At 40.9% G+C, this 22,397-nt stretch overlaps 2 protein-coding genes across 3 annotated transcripts; one reads left to right on the forward strand and one right to left on the reverse strand.

The window, feature by feature from the left end:
- Positions 1–1,187: 1,187 nt before the first annotated feature.
- LOC139927913 (ladderlectin-like) lies at positions 1,188–5,949 on the forward strand. Of its 2 annotated transcripts, none has more exons than XM_078289876.1 (6): positions 1,188–1,264; positions 1,407–1,495; positions 2,047–2,141; positions 3,275–3,409; positions 3,508–3,619; positions 5,439–5,949. In XM_078289876.1, the coding sequence occupies exons 2-6, from the start codon at positions 1,435–1,437 to the stop codon at positions 5,507–5,509; spliced, it is 474 nt and encodes a 157-aa protein (XP_078146002.1). In that variant the 5' UTR covers positions 1,188–1,264; positions 1,407–1,434; the 3' UTR covers positions 5,510–5,949. The 2 variants fall into 2 exon arrangements, with proteins under 2 accessions (XP_078146002.1, XP_078146001.1); XM_078289875.1 differs by having other exon boundaries at positions 1,188–1,259.
- Positions 5,950–14,431: 8,482 nt separating this feature from the next.
- atf3 (activating transcription factor 3) lies at positions 14,432–21,020 on the reverse strand. The gene is made up of 4 exons (XM_071920221.2): positions 20,897–21,020; positions 18,452–18,710; positions 18,127–18,234; positions 14,432–17,535 (listed from the first exon to the last, which is right to left on the reverse strand). The coding sequence occupies exons 2-4, from the start codon at positions 18,707–18,709 to the stop codon at positions 17,227–17,229; spliced, it is 675 nt and encodes a 224-aa protein (XP_071776322.1). The 5' UTR covers position 18,710; positions 20,897–21,020; the 3' UTR covers positions 14,432–17,226.
- Between the last annotated feature and the right edge of the window lie 1,377 nt (positions 21,021–22,397).

Here is a 22,397-nt window from a genome sequence, read left to right on the forward strand (position 1 = left end):
TCTTGTGTTTGTGCTGTCCTTTCGTCTGGTTTCTCTGTCCATTCTCTTAAATTGCTCCTAAGGTACCGAGGCTGCTGAGATTGGAGTTGGGAGAGATGGACTGGACGGATTGCAAAAAGATGGGTCGTAAATGGTCTTTTGTTGGTAAACAAAAAAAAAAAAAAAAAAAAGGTGAGGTATTGACCTATATTTTTCCCTCTTACTGTAGTGTTACTGCAGTCCTTTGGAGGTTTGGGGACAAAAAGTAAAGTAGAAAACATTTTTCCTGTTTATTACATGTTTTTTAAATGTATTAATGTTTTGCTTTTGGGTTACTGGGTGGGACCCAGTTCTTGTGGAGGGGGGTGTGACGACCCGCCTGCTTTGCTCTCCTTAACTGTCACTGGCTCTGTTGCAGAGGGCTGGCAGGGAGTGATAGCAGGAGTCATCAGTGCTCATGGAGTACACCTATAATATAAAGCTGGCTGTCACTCACACTCTGTCTCTCTCCCTCTCAACAGGTATCCACTTTGGTTGGCGTATGGTTTTAGTTCTTTTGTTTTATACCAGACAACACCCCTGCACCATACTTTTCACTCAGCCATGCACCACTGATTATACTGGCTAACACATCCCATTTCCTCATTTGATATAATTTATTATCCTTAGTTATAAATAAATAATCCTTTTGGCATTTAAAGTTCTGCGTGGTCTCCCATCTTTTGTCACACACATGAGCCGGTCTGTGACATACGTCAATATGAAGAGTTTCAAATTTTTTTTTATTTTAAGATTTATTTTTGGCATTTTTATACTTTATTCAACAGAGTTAGTGAGAGAGAGACAGGAAGGCATGGGAGAGAGAGAGGGGAGGACATGCAGCAAATGACCGCGGGCTGGATTCAAACCCGGGTCGCTGCGGGAAGGACTGAGCCTTATGGTACATGCTCTACTCGGTGAGCCACCGGGGCGCCTGAGTTTCAAATCATTTTGCAGACATTAGAAGGCTGTGGCTGCACAGGGCAGTTCCCATGGGTCATGCACAAAAGTAAAGCAGGGCGTTTCTGAAGAAGTGCATGTGTGCGGAGCAAACCCAGCTCCTGGATAAATAAAGGTGAAATAAACAAAAATAAACTGACCGTGTCTGATACAACAAAGGTGTCTTGTGATAGCGACTGTATATAAGAGTTGCTCTTTCTCTTCTTCAGCACCACCGCATAGGAAGGACAAGGACACAGACTGACGCTGAGACAGAAGAAGAGAAGATAATTCTACAGCAGGTTCGGTACGACTCTTCTCTTTCCTCTCTCCACCTCTTTTCTTCTGTTCTGTTTTCTCCTCTGATCCTCTTCTGTCCTTCTTCTTATATACTGCCACAGATGATGCTGCTCAAACGGCTTCTTACTAACATGTCTGTTTCTCTGCAGTGAAGGCAACATCTGCATCATCTCCACCATGAAGATCCTGACTGTGTCTCTACTTCTTTGTGCTACGATGGCTCTGACTAGAGCTACTGGTGAGTGTTAGTGTCCATGCTGTGTGTGTGTGTGTGTGTGTGTCTCTGCTTCTGGAAAGTAGAAGCGGGAACTTTGATAAAATTAGCCTCAGTAGATGAGAGGGCTTTTTTTTATTTAGTTATTTAATTTTACTGAAATGCATTACACCTCTTACCCAGATCAACTGGACACACACACACACACATACACACACACACACATTAGTATAGTAACGGCTTTACCGGTTGTGTTTCTAAACTGCCGTGCTGCAACTGGGCCGCAACAAGTTCAGATACACAAACGTTACACATGCTGTGTAGTTCAGGCGTAAGGGTGCAATCACACCTGCAGTTGGTTTTCTTTGATCTGAACTATAGTAGAAAAGTTGACTTTGTTGTTGTTGTAAAGGAGTAAACACTCCAGAGTTTGAACAAACCACTACAAATAGACTTGATCTGAACACACAAAGTTACATGTGGTGTTAAATTACCAATTATTTTTCCTAAATAAAAGTGGTGGTTCAATTTACCCCCAGACTCAACATTCCCCTCTCTTCCCTATTTCTCTTCAGGATGGCATGTCAGACGGTGCCCTCACTATTGGACTTGGTTGAACCATCGCTGTTTCCTCTACGTGCCAAAATGCATCAGTTGGCATCAGGCTGAGGTAATCAGAATGAATTGGTTTCAGTGCAGAATGCTTCTGGGCTATGTTTATTTTGTTGGTATAAACTTGCAAATTTGGTTAATTGGCGGCTTCTTTTTCTTACGACTATAATGATCATTACCATTGTTTTCGCCATATCTATTATGCTGCATTCATGCGCTGGTGGGAAAGGGTTGCCAACCCTCCCGGATTGGCCGGTAATTAGCCTCAGTCTCCCGGGATGTAAAAAATATATTCCCAGAGATTTTTTGATGGTTGAAATTAGAAGAATAAATAAATAAAAAATTATAAAAACTGATTGATTTAAATGACATGAGACATAACTGGGGAGGATTTACTAAATTGTTTTGAATGTAGCGTAACGTTTTAATGACTTTAATGACTTTTTGCTGGGCTGTGCTCTTTACATATTTACTGTGTTGTTTTTCTTGGTTGTAGGTTGCGTATTTATGTGTGATGATGGTTATTGCGCATTTGGCATTGCGTAATGGTGAAAGCATAAGGCAATTTGGCAACAACATACATGTCATGAATGAAGTAAAGTGCACATTTTCATAGTAGATGATCCTATTTTTCTAGTTTTACATGGTAACGTGTGTGTGTGTTTGAGAGAGAGAGAGAGAGAGAGAGAGAGAGAGAGAACTGATTGATGCTGTGCGTGATTGTGTGGCAATAACAATGGGCATCATATTATTAGTTTTATTATTTTGTTTTTGAGCTTGTCTAACCCCCCCCCCCCCAACACACACACACACACACACACACACACACACACACACACACACACACACACACACATTGAGTTGGCAACCCTATGGTGGGCAGGTGTGGGCATGGCTGGTCTGACATCCAGGACTTCCAAGTCGGCTGCTAAACAGGATTGAATTCATGTGCTATTTTGTTGGCAAATCAAACCCAGAAGACAAACGACAAACATAAGGAGGCTTTGCAGCCTTGCAAGTTGGAGAATTGTTCAGTGTTGGTGGTGGTTTGCGCTCTACCGGGTGCCTTCTAGTTATTAGTATTAGTAGTAATGGTAATAGTATTAGTATTTATTAAATGTTCTTTTATGTTTTTTTTCTCTTGGACAACCCCACTCCCTCTGCCCCTCTATCTCTCTAATTCCATTGCAGAAACACTGTGTGTCTCTGGGTGGTCACCTTGCATCGATACACAGCCATCATGAGGCCAAAGCAGTTCAGAATATGATAAGGAGGATCACTCATAAGTATCCTACCACTTGGCTTGGAGGCACTGATGCAAAAAGGGTATATTATTTACCAATAACCAGGGTCTGACAATCATTCAATGAAACCTTTTTTTTTTTTTAAATGATATATCTATTTGATTCTATTCTGTCTTCTAGGAGGGTGTTTGGCTCTGGAGTGATGGTCAGCATTTCAACTATCAGTTCTGGTCTGCAGGAAACCCAGATAATAAATGGAAAAATCAGGACTGCTTAGTCATGAACTATAGAGGTAAATCACTACACGCATTTTATATTTGGATTTTAGGTGGGTAGCTGATGCATTTAAACAAGTGAAGTTTCTGACAGTGTCTTACAATGAGAGCAACTGGGAGCAGCAGGATGCCTCCATGCCAGCAACCACCTGTCCATGACCTCGACCTTATGGAAAGGGACAAGAAAAAACATAAAAGACAAAAAAAAGAAAACATTTCTGAAATTCCCTTTCAGTGATCAATACGGTATCCCCTCCCCCCCCAAAAAAACAAGAAAAAAACACTAAGCGTATGTGCGTATGTATGTATGTATGTATGTATAATGTGACTTTGTTTGTATCAATTACAGGCCACGGTTCACCATGGATATGGTGGCATTTCCAGAAATAAGTTCTATCAATGTTGTTGCAATTCAATGTCTATCTGTCTGTCTGTTTAAGTTTATTAATATAGCGCTTTAAAAACAAAGCAATGTTTGTACCAAAGTGCAGTAAGGTGCTTTACAGAGATACAGAATGTACACACACACACGCAAAGCACAACAACAATACAGCGGAACAGAGAAAAAGGAGCAAAACACACACACACATAATCAATATAAGGTATAGTTTTCAGACGAGACCAAGGGACAGTCAACAGACCTTGATGCGAGGACCTAAGGGACCTGTCAGTGCTGCAGGGGGTGAGGAGTTCTGAGATGTAGGCAGGGGCGAGACCATGTAGAGCTTTAAACACAAGCAGCAGTATTTTGAAATGAATCCTGAAGTGTACAGGGAGCCACTGTAGGGATGCAAGGATTGGAGTGGTGTGGTTTCTTTTTTCTACATTTGATCAACAGTCTGGCAGCAGCCTTTTGAACCGAGTGTAAGCGGGAAATGGAAGCCTGGGAAATACCAAAATATAGAGAGTTGCAGTAGTCTAATCTGGAGGAAATGAAAGCATAAATAACTCTTTCAAGGTCGGAGGGGGATAGAAAGTTACACCAGTTCTTTGCATGTGGTCTGATATAGGTTGAGAATTGATCCAGGTTCTGAGCAATGACATTTGTGGAGTGCGGAGGTCCAAACAATTTCATCAATGTAATAAGCTCAGCCTGGTTGCAAGACTTGAGCGGGAGATAGATTTGGGTGTCATCAGCGTAGCAATGGAAAGAGATGTTATGGTTCTGAATAATCTTTCCCAGTGGGAGCATATATAGGGAAAACAATAATGGACCCAAAATTGAGCCCTGGGGTACCCCACAAGAAATACATGCAGCCATGGATGATGAATTTCCTACAGAGACTATGAAGTTTCTATTTGTGATGTAAGAGTGGAACCAATCAAGGGCCAATCCCCGATCAATCACAATAGTGTGGTCAACTGTATCAAAGGCTGCACTGAGGCTTTTCGACAGTTCCTTCTAATAGAGCGTGTTTGATCATGTAACCAAGGATCAGATTTAGGTCTGCAAGCTCTCATCTGAAGAGGGGCAATGGAGTCTAAGATGGACAAACAGGAACGATTAAAGAGGCCTATTAAGTCCTCCGTACTTGAATAGAGAGGAGAGTATTCAATAAGGGAAGTGGTAGGAACTGCACTGTATGCATGGGAAACAAATGTGGAAGGTTTGATTATGCGGTAGCAGACAGTAGCAGTCAATTTTGGAGTAGGCAGAGGCAATTCAGTGTTAAATAAAAATACCTTATGATCAGACACACAAACATCATGTCTATCTATCTATGTAGTGAAGCACAGGCTCATTAGACATTCTCAGGTTTTGGTTTGTTGATTGGTTGACCGAGGAAGCAGGAAGTGTATCTCTAACTTCCTCCTTTGTGTTTTTGGATTTTACAGGGCAGAGGCGCTGGGATGACCAGAGTTGTTCCACAAAGCGCCCGTTTCTCTGCGCCAAAAACCTCTGCTAAACCCTGGACTGACACAGAGGCATGCAGGACCAATAACAAGCACAAGCATAACACAGATGAGATATAAAAATCATTGGATGTGTGTTGGTTGTGTGTATGTTGGCATACTTGTCTGTCTTTGTGTCTTCACTCTCGTATACCACCTGAAGACTCTCATAATAATCTCACTAATCCACTGTACTGCTTTGCTTTGCTATTGCTGTAACGCTACTTAAGGGACGAAGCGACAAGTGACATTAAGCTGGAGTGACTCTTAGGCCTTGTGCTTTCAATAAGAGGAGAAAGAATGGTAATGAAAAGTATATTTTAAACGCAACCTTCTGCTGCTGAGCGACCTGTTCTTACTTGTCTTATGCAAAATTAAAAGGATCAATCATTGAAACAAGCTGATCTTTGAGTCTGTGAGGTGATAGCCATAATCAAATAAGTTCATTATGGTGTGTGCAAAATGTCATTGAGATCGGATCAACTTTGCAGAAGTAGCAAAAAATTGGTTTTGGAAAAGTTCTACATCTCAAAGATTGAACATTTCAGTGACAACTGCAGGTGAAACGGTGCCTGAGATATTGCCATTTGAAAAACTGTAAATTTGTCCTGATGGTGGAGCTATTCAACATGATCAAACGTGGTCTTACACTTTGGTGAAGTTTTTTTTAAACTAAAGAACCGGACCCTTCTGACAGTTGTCTTGGAGAAGTCTGCTACGGAGTTGTGCTCACAACCTCTCTGTGTGTTATATGGACTAACAAACTTCACCTGTGTTTCAACTGGCATGAGAATGAGTAGATAATGACAGAATTTCCATTTTTGGGTAAACTATTCCTTTAAGCTCCTTGCAACTGCCATTCTCATTCACCACTGAAAGAGAGAAAAATGCTCCAGGCTATGGGTGCGTAACATAAATTTACGGAGAAAAGCAAATGGGAAGTACCGCTCCCTCGTCCAAGAACTACAGCCAGACAGTAGCTGCTCTTCCATTTTTTGCTAATGGAGAGAAAAGATAAACTCAACCTTCGCAGATAGGTTAGTGAACAGCTGACGGATAATTAGGTAAGAGGTTCAAATGGTTTAAACTTTTGATGTAAGGAAAAATATACGGACAACGCTGCGTAAAAAGATGCACAGCCATCCGTTCTCTCTGTCATCCGTCAGCGACTCAGCCCCATCGAGGATACACTGACTCAATTGTGTGGCCCTTAGGAGTTTGTTTTAACCTGTGGGGTGTAACAGATGGGTGGTACGTTACTACTGATTGATGGAGCTGACTGCAGGCTCTTCAGGTTTGCATACCCAAAATGCCACTGATTGTGAAGGGAACAAGCTGCAGTGGAACGGCTGTGAAAACATGGCTGGAGTGATGAAAATTTAAGCTTTAGGAGAAAAAACAACAAAGCCTGTGTCTTTTACTTTGTATCAGTGGGTTTACCACATCAGAACATGGTGACCGTCCCCAAAGAATGTTTTAAATTGACTTTCAAATACTTTTCTGTGATTGCCAAAATGTTTCTCTGACATTCATTGTGTTATCCAGTGTGGCAAACCCCTCCCCTCTGGCACCGAAGTAGGATAAAACATAAAAACCCTAATTGACCCAGCAGAGATAACAGCCACATAAAGCTAATGTGTGTGTTTTTACTTATGATATGACACAGGAACAAGTAAGCAAGTAGCAAGGAAATTTGCTTTGCTGCAAGGTAAATAAAACCCAATACACACACACAACAACTGACTGTGATAGTTACCAGTTGCACTGAAATTAGCATTTTCTATTTACATGTCTCTACAGTTCAAATAGAGTGAGGAAGTGCTTTGCTAGCTAGTAGAAGATTAATTTCTGGTTTCATGTTAGAGGAAGTTATGACATTTTACAACATTAGATTGTTTGATTTAGGTTTTGCATTTTGTTTGTGAACTTCTTCATTGTAAATGGAAGATGATACTCATAGTGCATAGTGTATGTTAGCAGTAGTTAGTTGTTAAGTTGTAGTAGTGAGCTGTTGTTGGTGATCTGGTTTTATTCCTCATTGTTACATTTTTATTTGCCAAAACGCTCACAGCTAGCAATCATGTAACTAGTGCTAAGCTAGGTTTTCACTTGTTGTAACTATCATTATGAGATAGTTGTGAAACCTGCAACAAGTTTATTTATCTGAGAATACACCATCCTGTGGGCTCACCAATACTAATACTAATAATACCAATACTGATATATAATAATTTATTTTTATGCATCTCATTTTATCCAGTGTAACTTCCTCAAATGCACACAGCTATAGAACAGATAGTATAATGTTGTCCCTGTACTGTCATGTGTGAGTAAGTAGTGTTTACTGTCATCTCACTGTATCTCTATCATAGATATCATAGATAGTTATTCTTAAATTGTCAGTATGTCTCCGCACCAGTTTCAACAACACATATTCCTGTGAATTGATTCTACTTCATGATTAAAGTGATTCTGATCAACCGGATTAACCAGTCATGGTTTTCAAAAGCAATGTGGGTGTGGATTTGGCCGTGACCTTTGACCCCGTCACACAGGATGTTACTGGTCTGTGCTTATGACATCGGTGTTGCATCAGTCACCTTGCCTCCTTTTGTAACTGAGTTACATCAGTTTCTCCCTCAACTGAGACAATGACAAAGCATCCGCTCTTTTCTCACTCTCTCCCTCTTCCCCTCAGTGTGTGTGTTTGTGTGAGTGTGTGAGTGTATGTGTGTGTGTGTGTGTGTCTGTGTGTGTACCTTGGCCTCATGTTGACCAATATCCTGTGTGAGAAGAACAACCAAAGGTCTGGACATCAGGCCACAATGTTTTAAGACTTCAGGTTTCACTCGACAGCCTATAAAACAAAATATCAAAATGTCAAAAGCAGCTGCATATTCGTTATGATACGATATGATCAACTTTTATGATAAAAACTGTGATGACTTCCAGGAATCCAGCTCAATTAGAGAAACACTCAACCTTCGATGACTCCAGTATGACCCCGAGATGACAGTACTTGTTTCGGCTTAGAGAGTGTGTTGAAATGTGAACTCTTTACTTCTGCTTCCGCCTGTAGTATGAACGTACTGCACTTCACCTCTACCAGCTTTTCATACGTCAAAAAGTCTAGTCATCTAGTCCGCTCCGTCGCTCAGATTCCCATCTTTCCTCTCACTCTGCAACACATCCTGTCTTTAAACTCTTAGATTAATTGGTAACTCTTGATTCGGATGATTCAGTGTTAAAACTCAATTATTAGGTAGATGTTCAAGAAAGAGTCACTTGTCTATCTGCTGAACCTCTCCAGATTATCTGTCCCTAACACTAATTTTAACCCTAACCCAAGAAGGATAAAAGTATTAGATTACTTTGAATCAGACAATGTTGATTACTTATCTTATATATACTTATACTTAAGAAATTAATTTAAAGACAAACATAAAGATGATCTGTTCCATCCAGATTTTATTTACCCCCTAAAATACATAAAGACCGGTTCCCTTTCAAGTTCCTCCTAGACTTTTTAGTGACTCATTATAGTCATTTGACAGTAAATTGAGTATCAGCATTGGACTATCTGAATAAAGTGTGACCAATTAACTTAATAAAATGAGAGTAGAAAGAGAGTCTGAGAATCCTCTTTTTTGAAACTTACAAAACATACAGTATACACTACCAGACAGTCCAGTTTGGACACACCACATTTTTCTTTATTTTTTACTATTTTCCACATTTTAGAATAACAGTAAAGACATCAAAACTATGAAATGACACAAATGGAACTCTGCAGTGACCAAAAAAGCGTTAAACAAATCAAAACTATCTTATATTTTAGATTCTTTAAAGTAGCCGCCCTTTGCCTTGATGGAAAGGCAAAAGGCTTTGGAAAGAAATTCATACATAGGATCAACTTCACTATTTATATTTGTCTAAGAAACAAACTTCAAGCATTTAAGCAGAAGCCTTTAGATCAAAATGACTTTAAGAGAATGAATAGTACATTGAATCAGGTGGGTCCAGACTGTTGACTGGTATTGTAGATAGAGGAGTGTTTGTATTGGTCAGCTCCCAGTGTGAATGTGTGTAGCTGCATGAATGTGAAGCAGGGCGTTGCTGAAAAACCTTACGACGCTCTGTCATCCTTCCCTGGATAAATGAAGGTTACAAAAAAGAGAGAGAGAGAAGCTTGCTCTCGGCGGGATTCCCCACAGAAAAAGAGGCTTAATTGAATTTAATTGAATGTCTAAACAGCCTCATGTCAGATCCTGTTCACGGCACAAATGTTTCTGCTCCCGGCGTTTAATTAAACCACACCGAAAAGGCAGCTGAACCTTGGCTAACCTGGCGGCCCCCGGGCGGCCCCCTCCTACTCTACTGCAATAGAAACCTAGGGGCATGCGCGACAGTCTTTGAAAACTATGATAAACGTTGTTTTGCAAAACACGACGCTCACAGTATAATCATACCGGTGTCAGTATTTGGGCCCAGGGTTCAAAATGCTGAACTATTCCTTTAAAGCTAGGATATGTTTAAGTAATACATGAAGAGTTATGTTTTTTTTTACACGGGACGCGACAGCCGCATGCGGTCTCACACCGCCTCTCTGCAGCACTCACCACGCCATGGAAACAGCTGTGTAGTCTACAAGATGCTGCTGTAACGACAGCTGGCTCGTTAACATTTGCATATGTTTACATATGCAGTATAGCTACTGGATTGTACCTGATACACCCGCTCATGCACCGACACTTTGGGCTCTCTCATTAATGTCATTAAGTTTTTGGGAAATTACAGACTGTTCCTCCATTTTTCAAACTCAGTGACAACAGAACAAGCTCTCAGTTCAGTAGCTGGCGACATGGCGTTCGCTGATTAATCAGTTGTGTGGTAAAACTCCTGATATAAAGTACAACAGCACTCCCTTTTTGTGTGATACTGCTTAATTCAACCGGCAGTTGGCGATACAAAGCCGAGATTTTCACACAAAATCCAGACAACAGACATTACTCATGGATTATGACCAGGATATATGTGTTTTATTATATTATATCAAACACCATGAAAGCATGTTGAAACTTTGCCTCGTGGTTTCTGTTTGCCATAAAGGAACAGGACACCACCCACATACTTTCAGTGTTGTAACTCTGCTGATGTGAATGTGACAACGGCTTTACAGTAATGCAATCACACCTCACATGTTGCACATCCTGTATAAATGCTGCACATTCACACATTCGTTTTCTTCATACTCCCATATTTTTCTCATTTGTTAAGCTTTACATAAATCGTTATATTTTTAGTTTGTCATTTATTTTCATTGTGCATATATTTCGTATTTGTTTTCATATCATACATACAGTACATTTTGTCATTCATGTTCCTGTCTTGTTTCATTCTTAACATTTCTACTTTCTACTTTTGCTTTGCGTTCTAGTGATGTAATTGTCGATTGAATTATGTGTAATACCCCCAATTTGCTCTATTCGTATTTATATTAAATTTTTCCATTTTTGATGTATCCTACTATTTACTGCTGCCCAATTTCTGCACAGGGATTATTTAAAGTTTCTTCTTGTCTTTTTAAATTAGTTTTTGTAACATAAAGGAACTTTCATATGATAGTTGGTTGCCAAAGTGGCTGCTAGAGTAGAGTAACTAATCAGAACCAGTCAAAGGTTTAGCAGCATTATCAGCCTAGCAGAAGCTTTTAACAAGTACTTGGATCAAACAGCATTATCAAATAGCAGTAAAGTAATTTTTAGTGTTTGTTTTAATCTGTTATGAGTACCAGATGGATGGGGTTAAATCAGGTTTAAACTTTTAAACAGAAACCATCTGTGTGGGGTGTAGCACTCGCAGACCTGGATCAAACAGTAGTTGCAAATGACTCTTAGTGTTTGTTTTAAGTTTCTTGGAGTACCAGATGGGTGGGGTTTACTGCTTTGGGCCAATTCAGATGGTGTCGGATTAGTCGTAAATCAGAGAGAAGTCCATTAAACTGACTGTCAAATACTTTCCTGTGATTGTCGAAACTTTCTGGCACTCAGTGCGTCATCCTACGCGGCAAGCCCCACCCATCTGGCACGCAAGTGGCATAAAACAAACGAGGAAAAGTCTGACCCAGGTCTGGTATTCACAACCAAAAACCTGATATGGTAAGAAGATGAAAAAGAGAAAGGCAACTCACCTGACAAGAACCAACTGGCTGAAATGAATATATATATATACATATATATATATGTATATAAAAATATTTGATACCTCATTATATAATCTTACAGTGAGTGAGTATAAAAAATATTCACCCCTTTGACTTTTTGCACATATTCCTATGCAACACAATTAGTCCACAAAATATGTGGCCTAAAATCTACACAAACAACACTTTTAGAACAAATTAGAAGGGAAATTCAAGCAATTTATATGAAAGAATGAAATTCTAATTACAGAAAAAAAAAAGTGTTTTGTAAAATACTCACTCCAAAAAGTCAAGGGGAGTGGAATATTTTTAGATGCACCGCAGGCTACTGTGCGTCCGGTAGTGGTTTTGGTATCGGTGGGTAGGCTGGTTGTTATTTGAATGGTATTTCACAGCTTATCTTCACAGATAACAAATAAACACTGAGTCATAACCGACCAGCTGGTACAGGAGACTACCCCCCCTACACACACACACACACACACACACACCCCTATCTCTTCCCCTCTCTCTCTCTGAAACATGTCCAGTCTTGTCCCTCAGTTCAATACAAACACAGCTGTTCTGAACGGGCATGTAGGTTTTGTGGTCTCATGAACCTTGTTATGAAATTCCTGCTCATGAGAAGCGCACGGTGCAGCCAGCCTCTGCCTAAAGGGACAGTCTGCCAAATTTAAAATTTTGTGCCTTTGACACCAATCTATTAGCCTGGTAAGACCGTCCTGATCACGTGACCTCACATTCTGTTTCGCTCCACGGATCAGTCTGGACTTCTAGCCGCCCACATCGATTTCCTGAAATTACAATGTAACCGGGCCAATCAGGGACTGCGTCGTAGTTGATGACGTAACCGGGCCAATCAGGGACTGTTCGTAGTTGATGACGTGAAATACAGGCCGCCGCTGGCAAAACAGTAATGGCGTCTCCCGAAGCAACGAGCGGTAACGTTAACGATAGTAGAGTAAACACAGCCGTAAGTGCAGTTATTGCAGAAATAGACTCAATAACAACAATTAAACAAGAACAAGAGTATGCATTAGCGAAGTTTCTCGGCGGAAAAGACGTTTTCGCCGAGCTGATTGGCTGAAGGAGTTTGTCTGTCAAGGCAAGTACTCCCGCCCACTGAAATCGATGTGGGCGGCTGGAAGTCCAGACTGATCCGTGGAGCGAAACAGAATGTGAGGTCACGTGATCAGGATGGTCTTACCAGGCTACCAATCTATTGCAAAAATCCTCAATCATCCAGGTTTCACTAAGGATGAAAAGTAACAAATTACATCTACTCTCATTACTGTAGCTGAGTGGCTTATTTGTGTACTTCTACTTTTTGGAGTTTGAAGGAAATAATTCTACTTTTACTTAAAAGCTCTTCAACCCTGCCGGTCCTGGTGGGTCCGTCATTAAACGTGTGTTTCGTGGCCAAACTTTGTTCAAACAGACAGAACTTTATTTTAAGTTCTAGTCAAGATCCCAAGGTTTACAAAGATACCAAATGTGTATAAAATAATGTAGGCTACAACATATCTAGATTTTTTCCATTTCATGTAATGGTGTAGCCATAAAAAACAGAATATGTATACAACACAGAAATAAAGAATACATGTGTATGTGACACTGTCGTACAGAATGGAAAAAAATATTTTTTCTAAGCTTCTTAAAGGGAAGGAAGTTTAAGGGGAAAGGTGAGTGGTTAAGTATGTTTTGACTTAAGAATTGTAAACCACATTCATTACAGAGTACAAATCTTGGCTCAGTTAGCATTGCATCAGAAACTGACCATCGTAAACTGCATCAGCATCAAACCTGTGCTAGCATGTGGTAAAAACATTATATTTAACTAACTGTAACATTAAATGCTGAAATGTATCCATGATAGTAGCTTAACATCCATCCAGCTACAGTATTATTGGTTTGCATTTGCCTGGTTCTTGGTTAGCTAGTTTGCTAGCTAGCTGGTTGGACAGCTAGTAGCAAATAGAAACATCAATGTAGTAAAGCTACTGAACTGCTTAAGTAATATTTCAGCATAGTACAGTACTTCTAGTCTGTGCTTCTACCAGAGATAGAGGAGATATAGTACTCTCACACCAAATGGTGCAAGGGACTAACGTCAGATCCTGTTTACTGTAAATGTGGTCAAAAGAAAACTGAAACCTGAACTTTTAGATTTGTTTTGGCTCAGCTTTTGTCATCGGTTTCCGTCAACCTTTCACTAAGCATTTCCAAGATAGAGTTGTACCTCCTGGGCAAACTGCAACGGCAGAACTTTTGATAATTTTCACCTAAAAATTGTTAATAAACCTAATGTTAATTAACCTTAACACTAACCAAAACCTCTAAACCTAACCCTAATCTTATAGCCTCACTGGAGATGTTATGCCCCTAATAGTTATTGAAAAGTAACACTTTACAATGGCCTTATTCAAGTGTATTGATCTGTGTATTAACCTTTGGAAAAGTACTAGTGCGCTAGTAATGAAATTTCCTGATACAAAATGTATTTACAAGGATATAACCACACTATGAAAGTAGAAACAATTACATGTGCACACTGTTCATTCACTTTGTTGTTACACCCTAGTACATTATGTATTGGGAATATTTGTATTAAGTCCTAACAGAATATTACTGTGTATTTACAATACCTTTCCATATCTTAATACACAAATGAATCCACTGGAATAAGAAGTAGAGCATTATCCACAGCCCTTCTCAAGAAATGACATGACCAGAATCATTCGCAGTACATACGTTTAATTAACAAAGTATCAAAAACAAAAATGGACAGATCGCAAAGATGAAAGTACACATTGGTAGTAGCAGTGCAGTTTTACCTGATACAGTTTATTCATTTAGGCTATGATGCTCCGACAGTCTCTAGCAACACTTTCAATGAGCAGCTACAGAAAAAAAGATGGTAGAGCTAGACACAGTAGAATACATACGAGTTTCTGATCTATGTGAAGTAGTTTTGTGTGGAGTCTTCCAAACACTCAGTGCTCAGTAGCTATCTAGTCACGACTCGCATGGGACAACGCACAACTTCAAGCACAAAAACAACAAACGCACCATGAACACACACAGACGCCTGCGTCTCTTGCCGTGTCACTCTCTAATGTTTTGCTAACAAACACACACATGATAAAGAAACAAAATAGACCATCCTCTGTAAAACTTCTTCTAATCAAACATAAACAAAATATATAACTTTGATCCTCACCGTGACCCAAAAACGTGTGCTATTCAGAAACCAAAGACATAGATTATTATTAGGGACAATTAGACCTTTGTTACATGTTGTTCAGAAATATTAGGAGTGGGAACCGTAGAAACCAATGAGCAGAGACAATGCTAAGATGTTATGTGATGTTACATTCACCATAATGAGGCTTTTACCAAACGCTTTGTAGCGCTAAATTAGCCTTTTTTAAAAGGTAAACCAATGAGACGCATCAGATTAAGCCAATCGGTTACAGGACGGTCAGGACTAGCAGAGGTGTGACCAAGTCAGTCTCAAGTCAAGTCCCAAGTCTAATATTATCAAGTCTAAATGTAGAACACCAAGTCAAGTCAGAACGAATCAAGTTTGATTTCTATAATCAAGTCGTCTGCTGGAACAAATCTCATCACTTTCAATCTAAGTCATTTACACAAACACAAGAGCTCAAGTCAAGACTTTAGAAACCTTTTCAAGTCATCAAAGTACAAGTCAGAGTCAAGTCCCAAGCCACCAGAACCCAAGTCAAGTCAAGTCTCAAGTCTTCTCTTCATGCATCAAGTCAAATTTAAATTGTGTCTTCAGTCCAAGTCATGTGACTCAAGTACCCACCTCTGACAACTAGGCCATCCCCGTTTCGTGTTTCCTCAGTTTCTGTTTGCGCAATAAACCGTCTCTCAGACTAAAGTTAACAGAGCAGAGAGAGAGGAGGAGTAGGGAGTGGGAGGAGGGAGGAGGGAGGAGGGGGAAATATTTGGCAGTTAAAGCCTGGACACTGATGAAATTCATAACGTACAAATTTTACACATCACATCATCTTGCACAACTTCAGAGTCAGGCATGAGCCGAAAGCTAAATGTCACACTTCCGATACCTAGCTACTGATATCTAGTGAACACGACTTCCAAACCAATCGTCAATAAATACATTATAAAAACAACTTTTTTTTTTCCTGCTTTTTCAAGACCAAAGGAGGCATTGGGTGTTTACATATATAGTAGCACAGAGTCAGCGCTGACAGTCAATGCAATATACAAGATTGTAGGTAGAAAACAATGCGTCAGAAAAGTAACGCCGACACACACGTGTAACTTCAACATCACAGAGCATATAAGGAATAACACTGAGCCCTATTTAGAAGGAACACAGCGGTATATAAAGTCTACTTTTGAAATAATATACTGTATACAAGACTGCTGTTCACGTCCATGGTGCACGGGGCGATTTTGGACAATATTGCTTGCCAAAGGAATACAAATTTCCAAGAGAAGCAACATTGTGTGGGAGTTACAGGTGTGTGTTTGTTTTTATTGTATTTTCTACTGTGTGGAGTTGTAAACCCTGTCTGCAAACCACATTTCCCTTATAGGACAATAAAGTTTTGAACTTGAATTGGCAAAGATGGAGGTCCCTTGTTTGACAACCTGACCTCGAATCACACTTTTTTGAGGAGTTAGCTCATTAAATCAGACAAAAATACCTATGAAATCAACTTCTATAGACAGCGTAGGTCCTGAGTGGTTAGTAGTAGCAGCAACCTTCGAAGTTTACGTCATATAAAGGCAAGGCAGACAGGGGCGATACAGTCTGTGGACTAACAACAGGCTATACAGTAGGTACTGAATAAATATACTGTTCATAATCTAGTATTCATACACTGAGCAGAAGCAACAATGTCTTTTTTTTAACGTCAGGGACTTGTAGCTCTTACTGACTCGCTCGCACATCTGTACTCGCACACGCTCGAACTTTCTTTGAGGGTGAACAATTAAGTCTGTGTGCCTTGATCACCATGAAATCATGCTTTGGTACAAAATCAGACATTATTTAAAACAGCAGTGTAAAAATGCAATGGATGTATTGTTTTTTAGTCCCCCTCCACCCCCCCACGGCTATTTGTAATCCAATCCAAAACCCTAAAAAAAAAAAGACGGTGTTTCCCGGTACTGTCCATTGTCTGTCACTTCCTGGTTTTCCTATCCAATCAGCAGCCACGGTTTCAGGGAGCGGGAGGTGCTGAGGTCACGTTCTGCCTCGCCACCGGCAGATCTCGCACGCCACTCTCTCTAGCAGCTTCGTGGACGGCGAATGAAACGGAGGAGTTATCCGAAGGTGGCGTTTTACTTGGGCTTTCTTTCTTTTTTTTTTTTGGATATACTTTACTGTCATTCTCAGGTCTCAAGTCTGAGGCACAGCTGCTGCACCTGCCTGTCAAACAGTCTGTGCTACATTGGTGGCAGCAGGTGGCGGCGTTGGTACACGATATAAAGTTCAATGAAGTCTTAGAAAGCTGAGGAAAGCGCCCCGGCCGCTCATAGGTGACCGCACGACGTCGGCACGGCGGCGCTGTGACACTGGACCTGTTCGAGGGTCAGGAGTCCTCCGTCCAGAGGGGGCGCTGTGGAGGCGGAGACGGTGAGGCTGTGGAGCTGTAAGGTGCTCTCCTTGATGTGCTGGATGAAGAGGTTCCTCTCGTCCTCGGGCGTCTGGCCGTTCTGCGCCCGGACGATGCAGGTCGGCCGGTGCAGGTTGAGCATGTAGACCAGCTGCTGCTTCTGCTGCTTCAGCTCCTCGATCTGAGCCTTCAGGTCGGCGTTGACGCTCTCCAGCTTCTCCGACTCCTGCAGAGGGGAGAGAGAGGGAAGGAGGGAAGGAAGGAGGGAGGGAGGGAAGGAGACCGAGAGGGAAGGAAGGAGGACAAGGAAAGAGAATTGGAAGGAGAGAGAAGAATGATTAGCAATGCTGTGCTGTATTGTTTATTAAGGAATTCAGCAATTAAAGCTGCACTAGCCAAGATTTTTATGTAAAAATCCACCCCAGTATCCAGTTTCCCAGTATAAATCACAAAGAGATGCTGAAACAGACAAGAGCGTCCCATTCCCACTATTTATGATACCATAGATTTGTCCTATTTGCCCAAATTAAATTCTCAAAGAATCAAAACCTTAGAGTGAAATGATTTCTAGGTATGTAGTCTTCAAAACTCAAACAGCTACCTCACATCGCCAATGTGTAAAGTCGCACTTAATAACCCAAATTATTCTAGCGGAGCTGCTCAGTTGGCAACAGTAGAAGACTGTGATTTTACTGGGCTGCTCTCTGGTGTGAATGTGTGAAAAAAAAAACTGGGAGTTGGTATAAAAAAATAAAGTATACAAACTGAAATTAAAGCAGTAATGAATAAACATGTACTGCGTCATCCTCGTCCATACCTTCTGTAAGCAGTCTGTCTTCTCCTTCTTCTTGTTGCGACACTTTGCGGCAGCGATCTTGTTCCTCTCTCTCCTCCTCTTCCTCCTGTCATGCTCTTCAACGGTCGCCTGGCAAACGCAAAGAAATAAAAACCGTCAACAGAGACATCTAATTTTGGAATGAATCGCTTCAAATACGACAGAAGCTACAACTTTTTCTGTGAAATTATGAGTAAACCCCCATCTGTAACGACTGTGGTCATCTAGTTCTAATGAAAAACAAGTAGAGAAAGAAGAAGAGGAGCAGAAAAGAAGACAAGACAGCAGCTGACCCCCTCCCTCTCACCTCTCTCTTGGCCCCGCCCCCCCCGGCGGTGTGTTCGCCGGGCCGGTCGGAGCTGGAGCTGTTGCAGTCGGAGCTCATGTCGACGCTGAGCCCGCCGGACAGCCGTTTGGTCTGGATGGCCAGGCGGAGCTCCTCCTTCACGATGGGGGTGAAGTTGGTGAAGTCGTCCAGGGTGAGCGAGCCGGGCGGGGACAGACACGGCACCAGGGCCGAGCAGCTGATGTCGGCCAGCGAGGGACCCGGGTGCTGCAGCATCATTCTGGGTACAACAGACAGGATGCAGCGGGTTATTCACATGTCGATCAAGGAATTTGGTGCGCTTAGTAGTATGCTTAGGACATAAAAAACTATAGTAATCATGTAATATCAATGCAAATATCCCAGCAAAACTTCAAGTTCCTATAGGAATGTTATAGGAATATCACAGGGATACCATAGAAAATACCATAAAAAGCAAAAAAAGTCACTATAGATTCACTATTGAGTACCACTGACACACTGTAGGTCCCTATGGGAATATTATAGGTATATTACAGTGATACCATAGGAGATAAAATACCATAAAGTATAATAAACTCACTACTGAGTACTACTGACACACTATAAGTCCCTATACTAATATTATAGGAATATTATAGTGATACCACAGCTGATAAAAATACCCTGAAGTACAATAAGGTCACTATAAACTTACTATTGAGTACCACTGACCTCACTATAGGTCCCTATGGGAATATTATAGGAATATTATACTGATACCATAGGAGATTAAAATGCCACTAAGTATGATGAGGTCACTATAAAGTCACTATAGAGTACCACAGACTCACTATGAGTCACTGTACCAATATTATAAGACTATTATAGGAATACTATAAGTGATAAAAATGCCATAAAGTACAATAATCTCACTATTGAGTACCACAGACTTACTTTAAGTCCCTATAGTAATGTTATAAGAATATTATAGTGATACCACAGTTGATAAAAATACCCTGAAGTACAATAAGGTCACTATAAACTTACTATTGAGTACCACTGACCTCACTATAGGTCCCTATGGGAATATTATAGGAATATTATAGTGATATCATAGGAGACTAAAATGCCATTGAGTATGATAAGGTCTTTATAAACGTACTATTTAGTACCACAGACATAGTAATAAGTATCTATAAGAATATTACAGGGAGAGAGATCTCAAACTTGAGACAAGAATTTGGAAAAATACAAGAAAAAGTTGTGGGACGAGCAGAAAGTTACACAATGTTGGGTTTAAATGTCAACACTGGGTGATGCAATGGCAGCTGAGGAGGAGGCTTTATGGTCACATAGATAAACATGCATTGGCAGGGATTCATTCTTACCCAAGCAATGTTTGCTTCTTGGAAAATTACCATTACCAATTAGACAGGATCATTAATGTAATAGGCGTTGATGGGAAACTTCTTATCTAAACAGAGAGTTGCCTCTTGGAAATATTATGATTTACAACTCAATAAGATGACTGTTGTGACTAAAACTAAAACAAATATGATAAAAAATAAAAATATATTTCAGTTTGAAGAGTATTACTACAATATTCCTATAATATAGGAACTTCTAGTGGTACTCAAGTTTATAGTGAACTTATGGTACTTTATGGCATTTTTATCTCCTACAGTATTCCTATAATATTTCCATAGGGACTCTCTGTGCTCAACAGTGAGTTTATAGAGACTTAAATAATCAGACTTTATGGCATTTTATCTCCTATGGTAGCACTATAATATTCCTATGACACAGTTGTTTATAGTTTTGCTGTGACATCTGTATAATATCTTTTTAGAATGTATCATGAAATGTAACTATAGTTCTTTTTCATCTCAATAAAGCTCAAATACAACTTTCTTCTACATTTGTCTTCAACTCCCAGGTAAAAACAAGTGAAAAAAACAACAGTTTCATTCACAAAACATGTAAATAAACATTTGAGCGTCACTATGACCATAGCCTCTTAAATGAGGTCAAATTTGATGTTGTAGTTTTTTTTTTTTTATCATTACAATGTAAAGCAAAGATCAAGAAGAAATATATTTGGAAGCCATATTTTTAAAAAATGTCACTTTTCGGTCACTGTGATAAATTATTAGACCTAATCCCATCAGTGGAGCGTTCAAGTTCCCTCCAAACTTATATTTTGGTTCATCTAGGTGTAATAATTCATCATATTAACCAAATAATATCATCTTGTCAGTCATAAGTCATTGCTCCATTTTGTTCCAACAAATTAAATCTTTATATATGAATTTAATCGGTAAATATAAGCGTGTTTTGAAGTTTTGGTCGCTGTCCCGGGACAGCCAGCGAAGGGAACCACCGGGATCTCTCCTCTACTATCCGGCACAAAAACAGCCAAACACAGCCTCCCTCCTAAATAAACCCCGCAAAACAAATCAAACCTACCTGGTAACGCTTTGGGAGAGGGATCAGAAGAAGTGGAGTCAGTGAAGTCCGTAACTCTTCTCTTATTTCGGGCTTTCGGAGGTTTAGTTTCGGTCTTCTTCTCTTCCTCCGGTGCGTAAAGTTGCGCTTGTGGCCGGTGCGTTGCATCACCCTGTTTTATAGTGCCGGAGGGGCGGGACGGGGCGGTGACGCGCTCAGGCATGTTTTACTAGGAGGCTGGACGGGACGGGAGGGGCGGGGAGGGAGGGGGTGACGTCATCCTATTTATAGAAGGCTTATCCTGCGGTGATGCAATCCAGCAAGACAGAGTTACTCTGCCTTAACGGGACAGGAGACCCCCCCCCCCCCCCCCCCCCCCCTCTCTCTCTCTCCCCCCCTCTCTCGCTTTCTCTCTCTCTCTCTCATTTGCTCCTTCTCACTCGCAATCCTTCCCTTCTCTCTCTGTTTCTCTCCTTCCTTCTCTCTTCCTCTCTCACTATTTTTCTCTTTTCTTTTCTCTCTCCATCTCTATCTCACTCCGTCTCCCTTCTCCCTCTCTCTCTCTCTCTCTCTCTCTCTCTCTTTCTCTCTCTCTCATCCCTCCTTTCACTCACTATCTCATCTCTCTCCTTCCCTCCTCCCTTCCTCTTTCTTTCTCTCCTTCCTTCTCTCTTCCCCTCACTCTTTATCCATTCCTCTCTCTCTCCATCCTTCTCTCTCTCTCTCATCCCTCCTTCTTTCACTCACTATCTCGTTCTCTCTCCTTCCCTGTCTCCTTCCTTTCCTCCTCCCTTCCTCCCCTTCCTCTATTGTCTCTCTTTCTTTTTTCTCTCCTTCCTTCTCTCTTCCTCTCTCCCAACTTTCTCTCTTTCTCAATCCCTCTCTCCTTCTCTCACTCTTTCACCATCTCTATCCTTCCTTCTCACTCTCTCACTCTTTCTCCCTCTCTCCATCCTTCCTTCTCACTCACTCCCTCTCTCTTTCTCTCATCCATCCCTCTCTCTTTCCAATTCCTTCCTTCTCTCGCTCCCCTCCTTCCTCCCTCTCTTCTCACTCTTTCCTCCTCTCTTCCTCTCTCTCTCTCCTGCTCTCACCCCTTCTTTTTTATCTCCTCCCTCCTCTTACTCACTCTCTTTCCTTTCTTCTTTTCTTTCCATTCTCTCCTTTCTTCATCCCTCCTCTTCTTTCACTCTGTTTAATCCTCTCTTCCTTCCTCTCCCTCTCTGCTTTTTTTTTCTTTCTCTCTTTTTGTCTTTCCTTCCCTCCCTCGCTCAGTCCTTCTTTCACTCCCTCTCTTCCTCCCTCTATCTCTCTATTCCTCACTCTTTCCCCCTTTCCTTCTCTCCTCCCTTCCCCCCTCTTCTCCTCTCTTTCTCATCCTTCTTTCCATCCTTCACTCTCTCCCTTTCTCTTGTTATCTCATTCTCTCTTCCTCCCTTGCCTCCCTTGCCTCCCTCTCTCTCTCTCTCTCTCTCCTTCCTTCACTCTCTTCCTCCCTCGTTCCCTCACTTAATTCAATTCA

The sequence above is a fragment of the Centroberyx gerrardi genome, chromosome 18, assembly GCF_048128805.1.
Source record: "Centroberyx gerrardi isolate f3 chromosome 18, fCenGer3.hap1.cur.20231027, whole genome shotgun sequence".
Lineage (NCBI taxonomy): Eukaryota > Metazoa > Chordata > Actinopteri > Beryciformes > Berycidae > Centroberyx > Centroberyx gerrardi.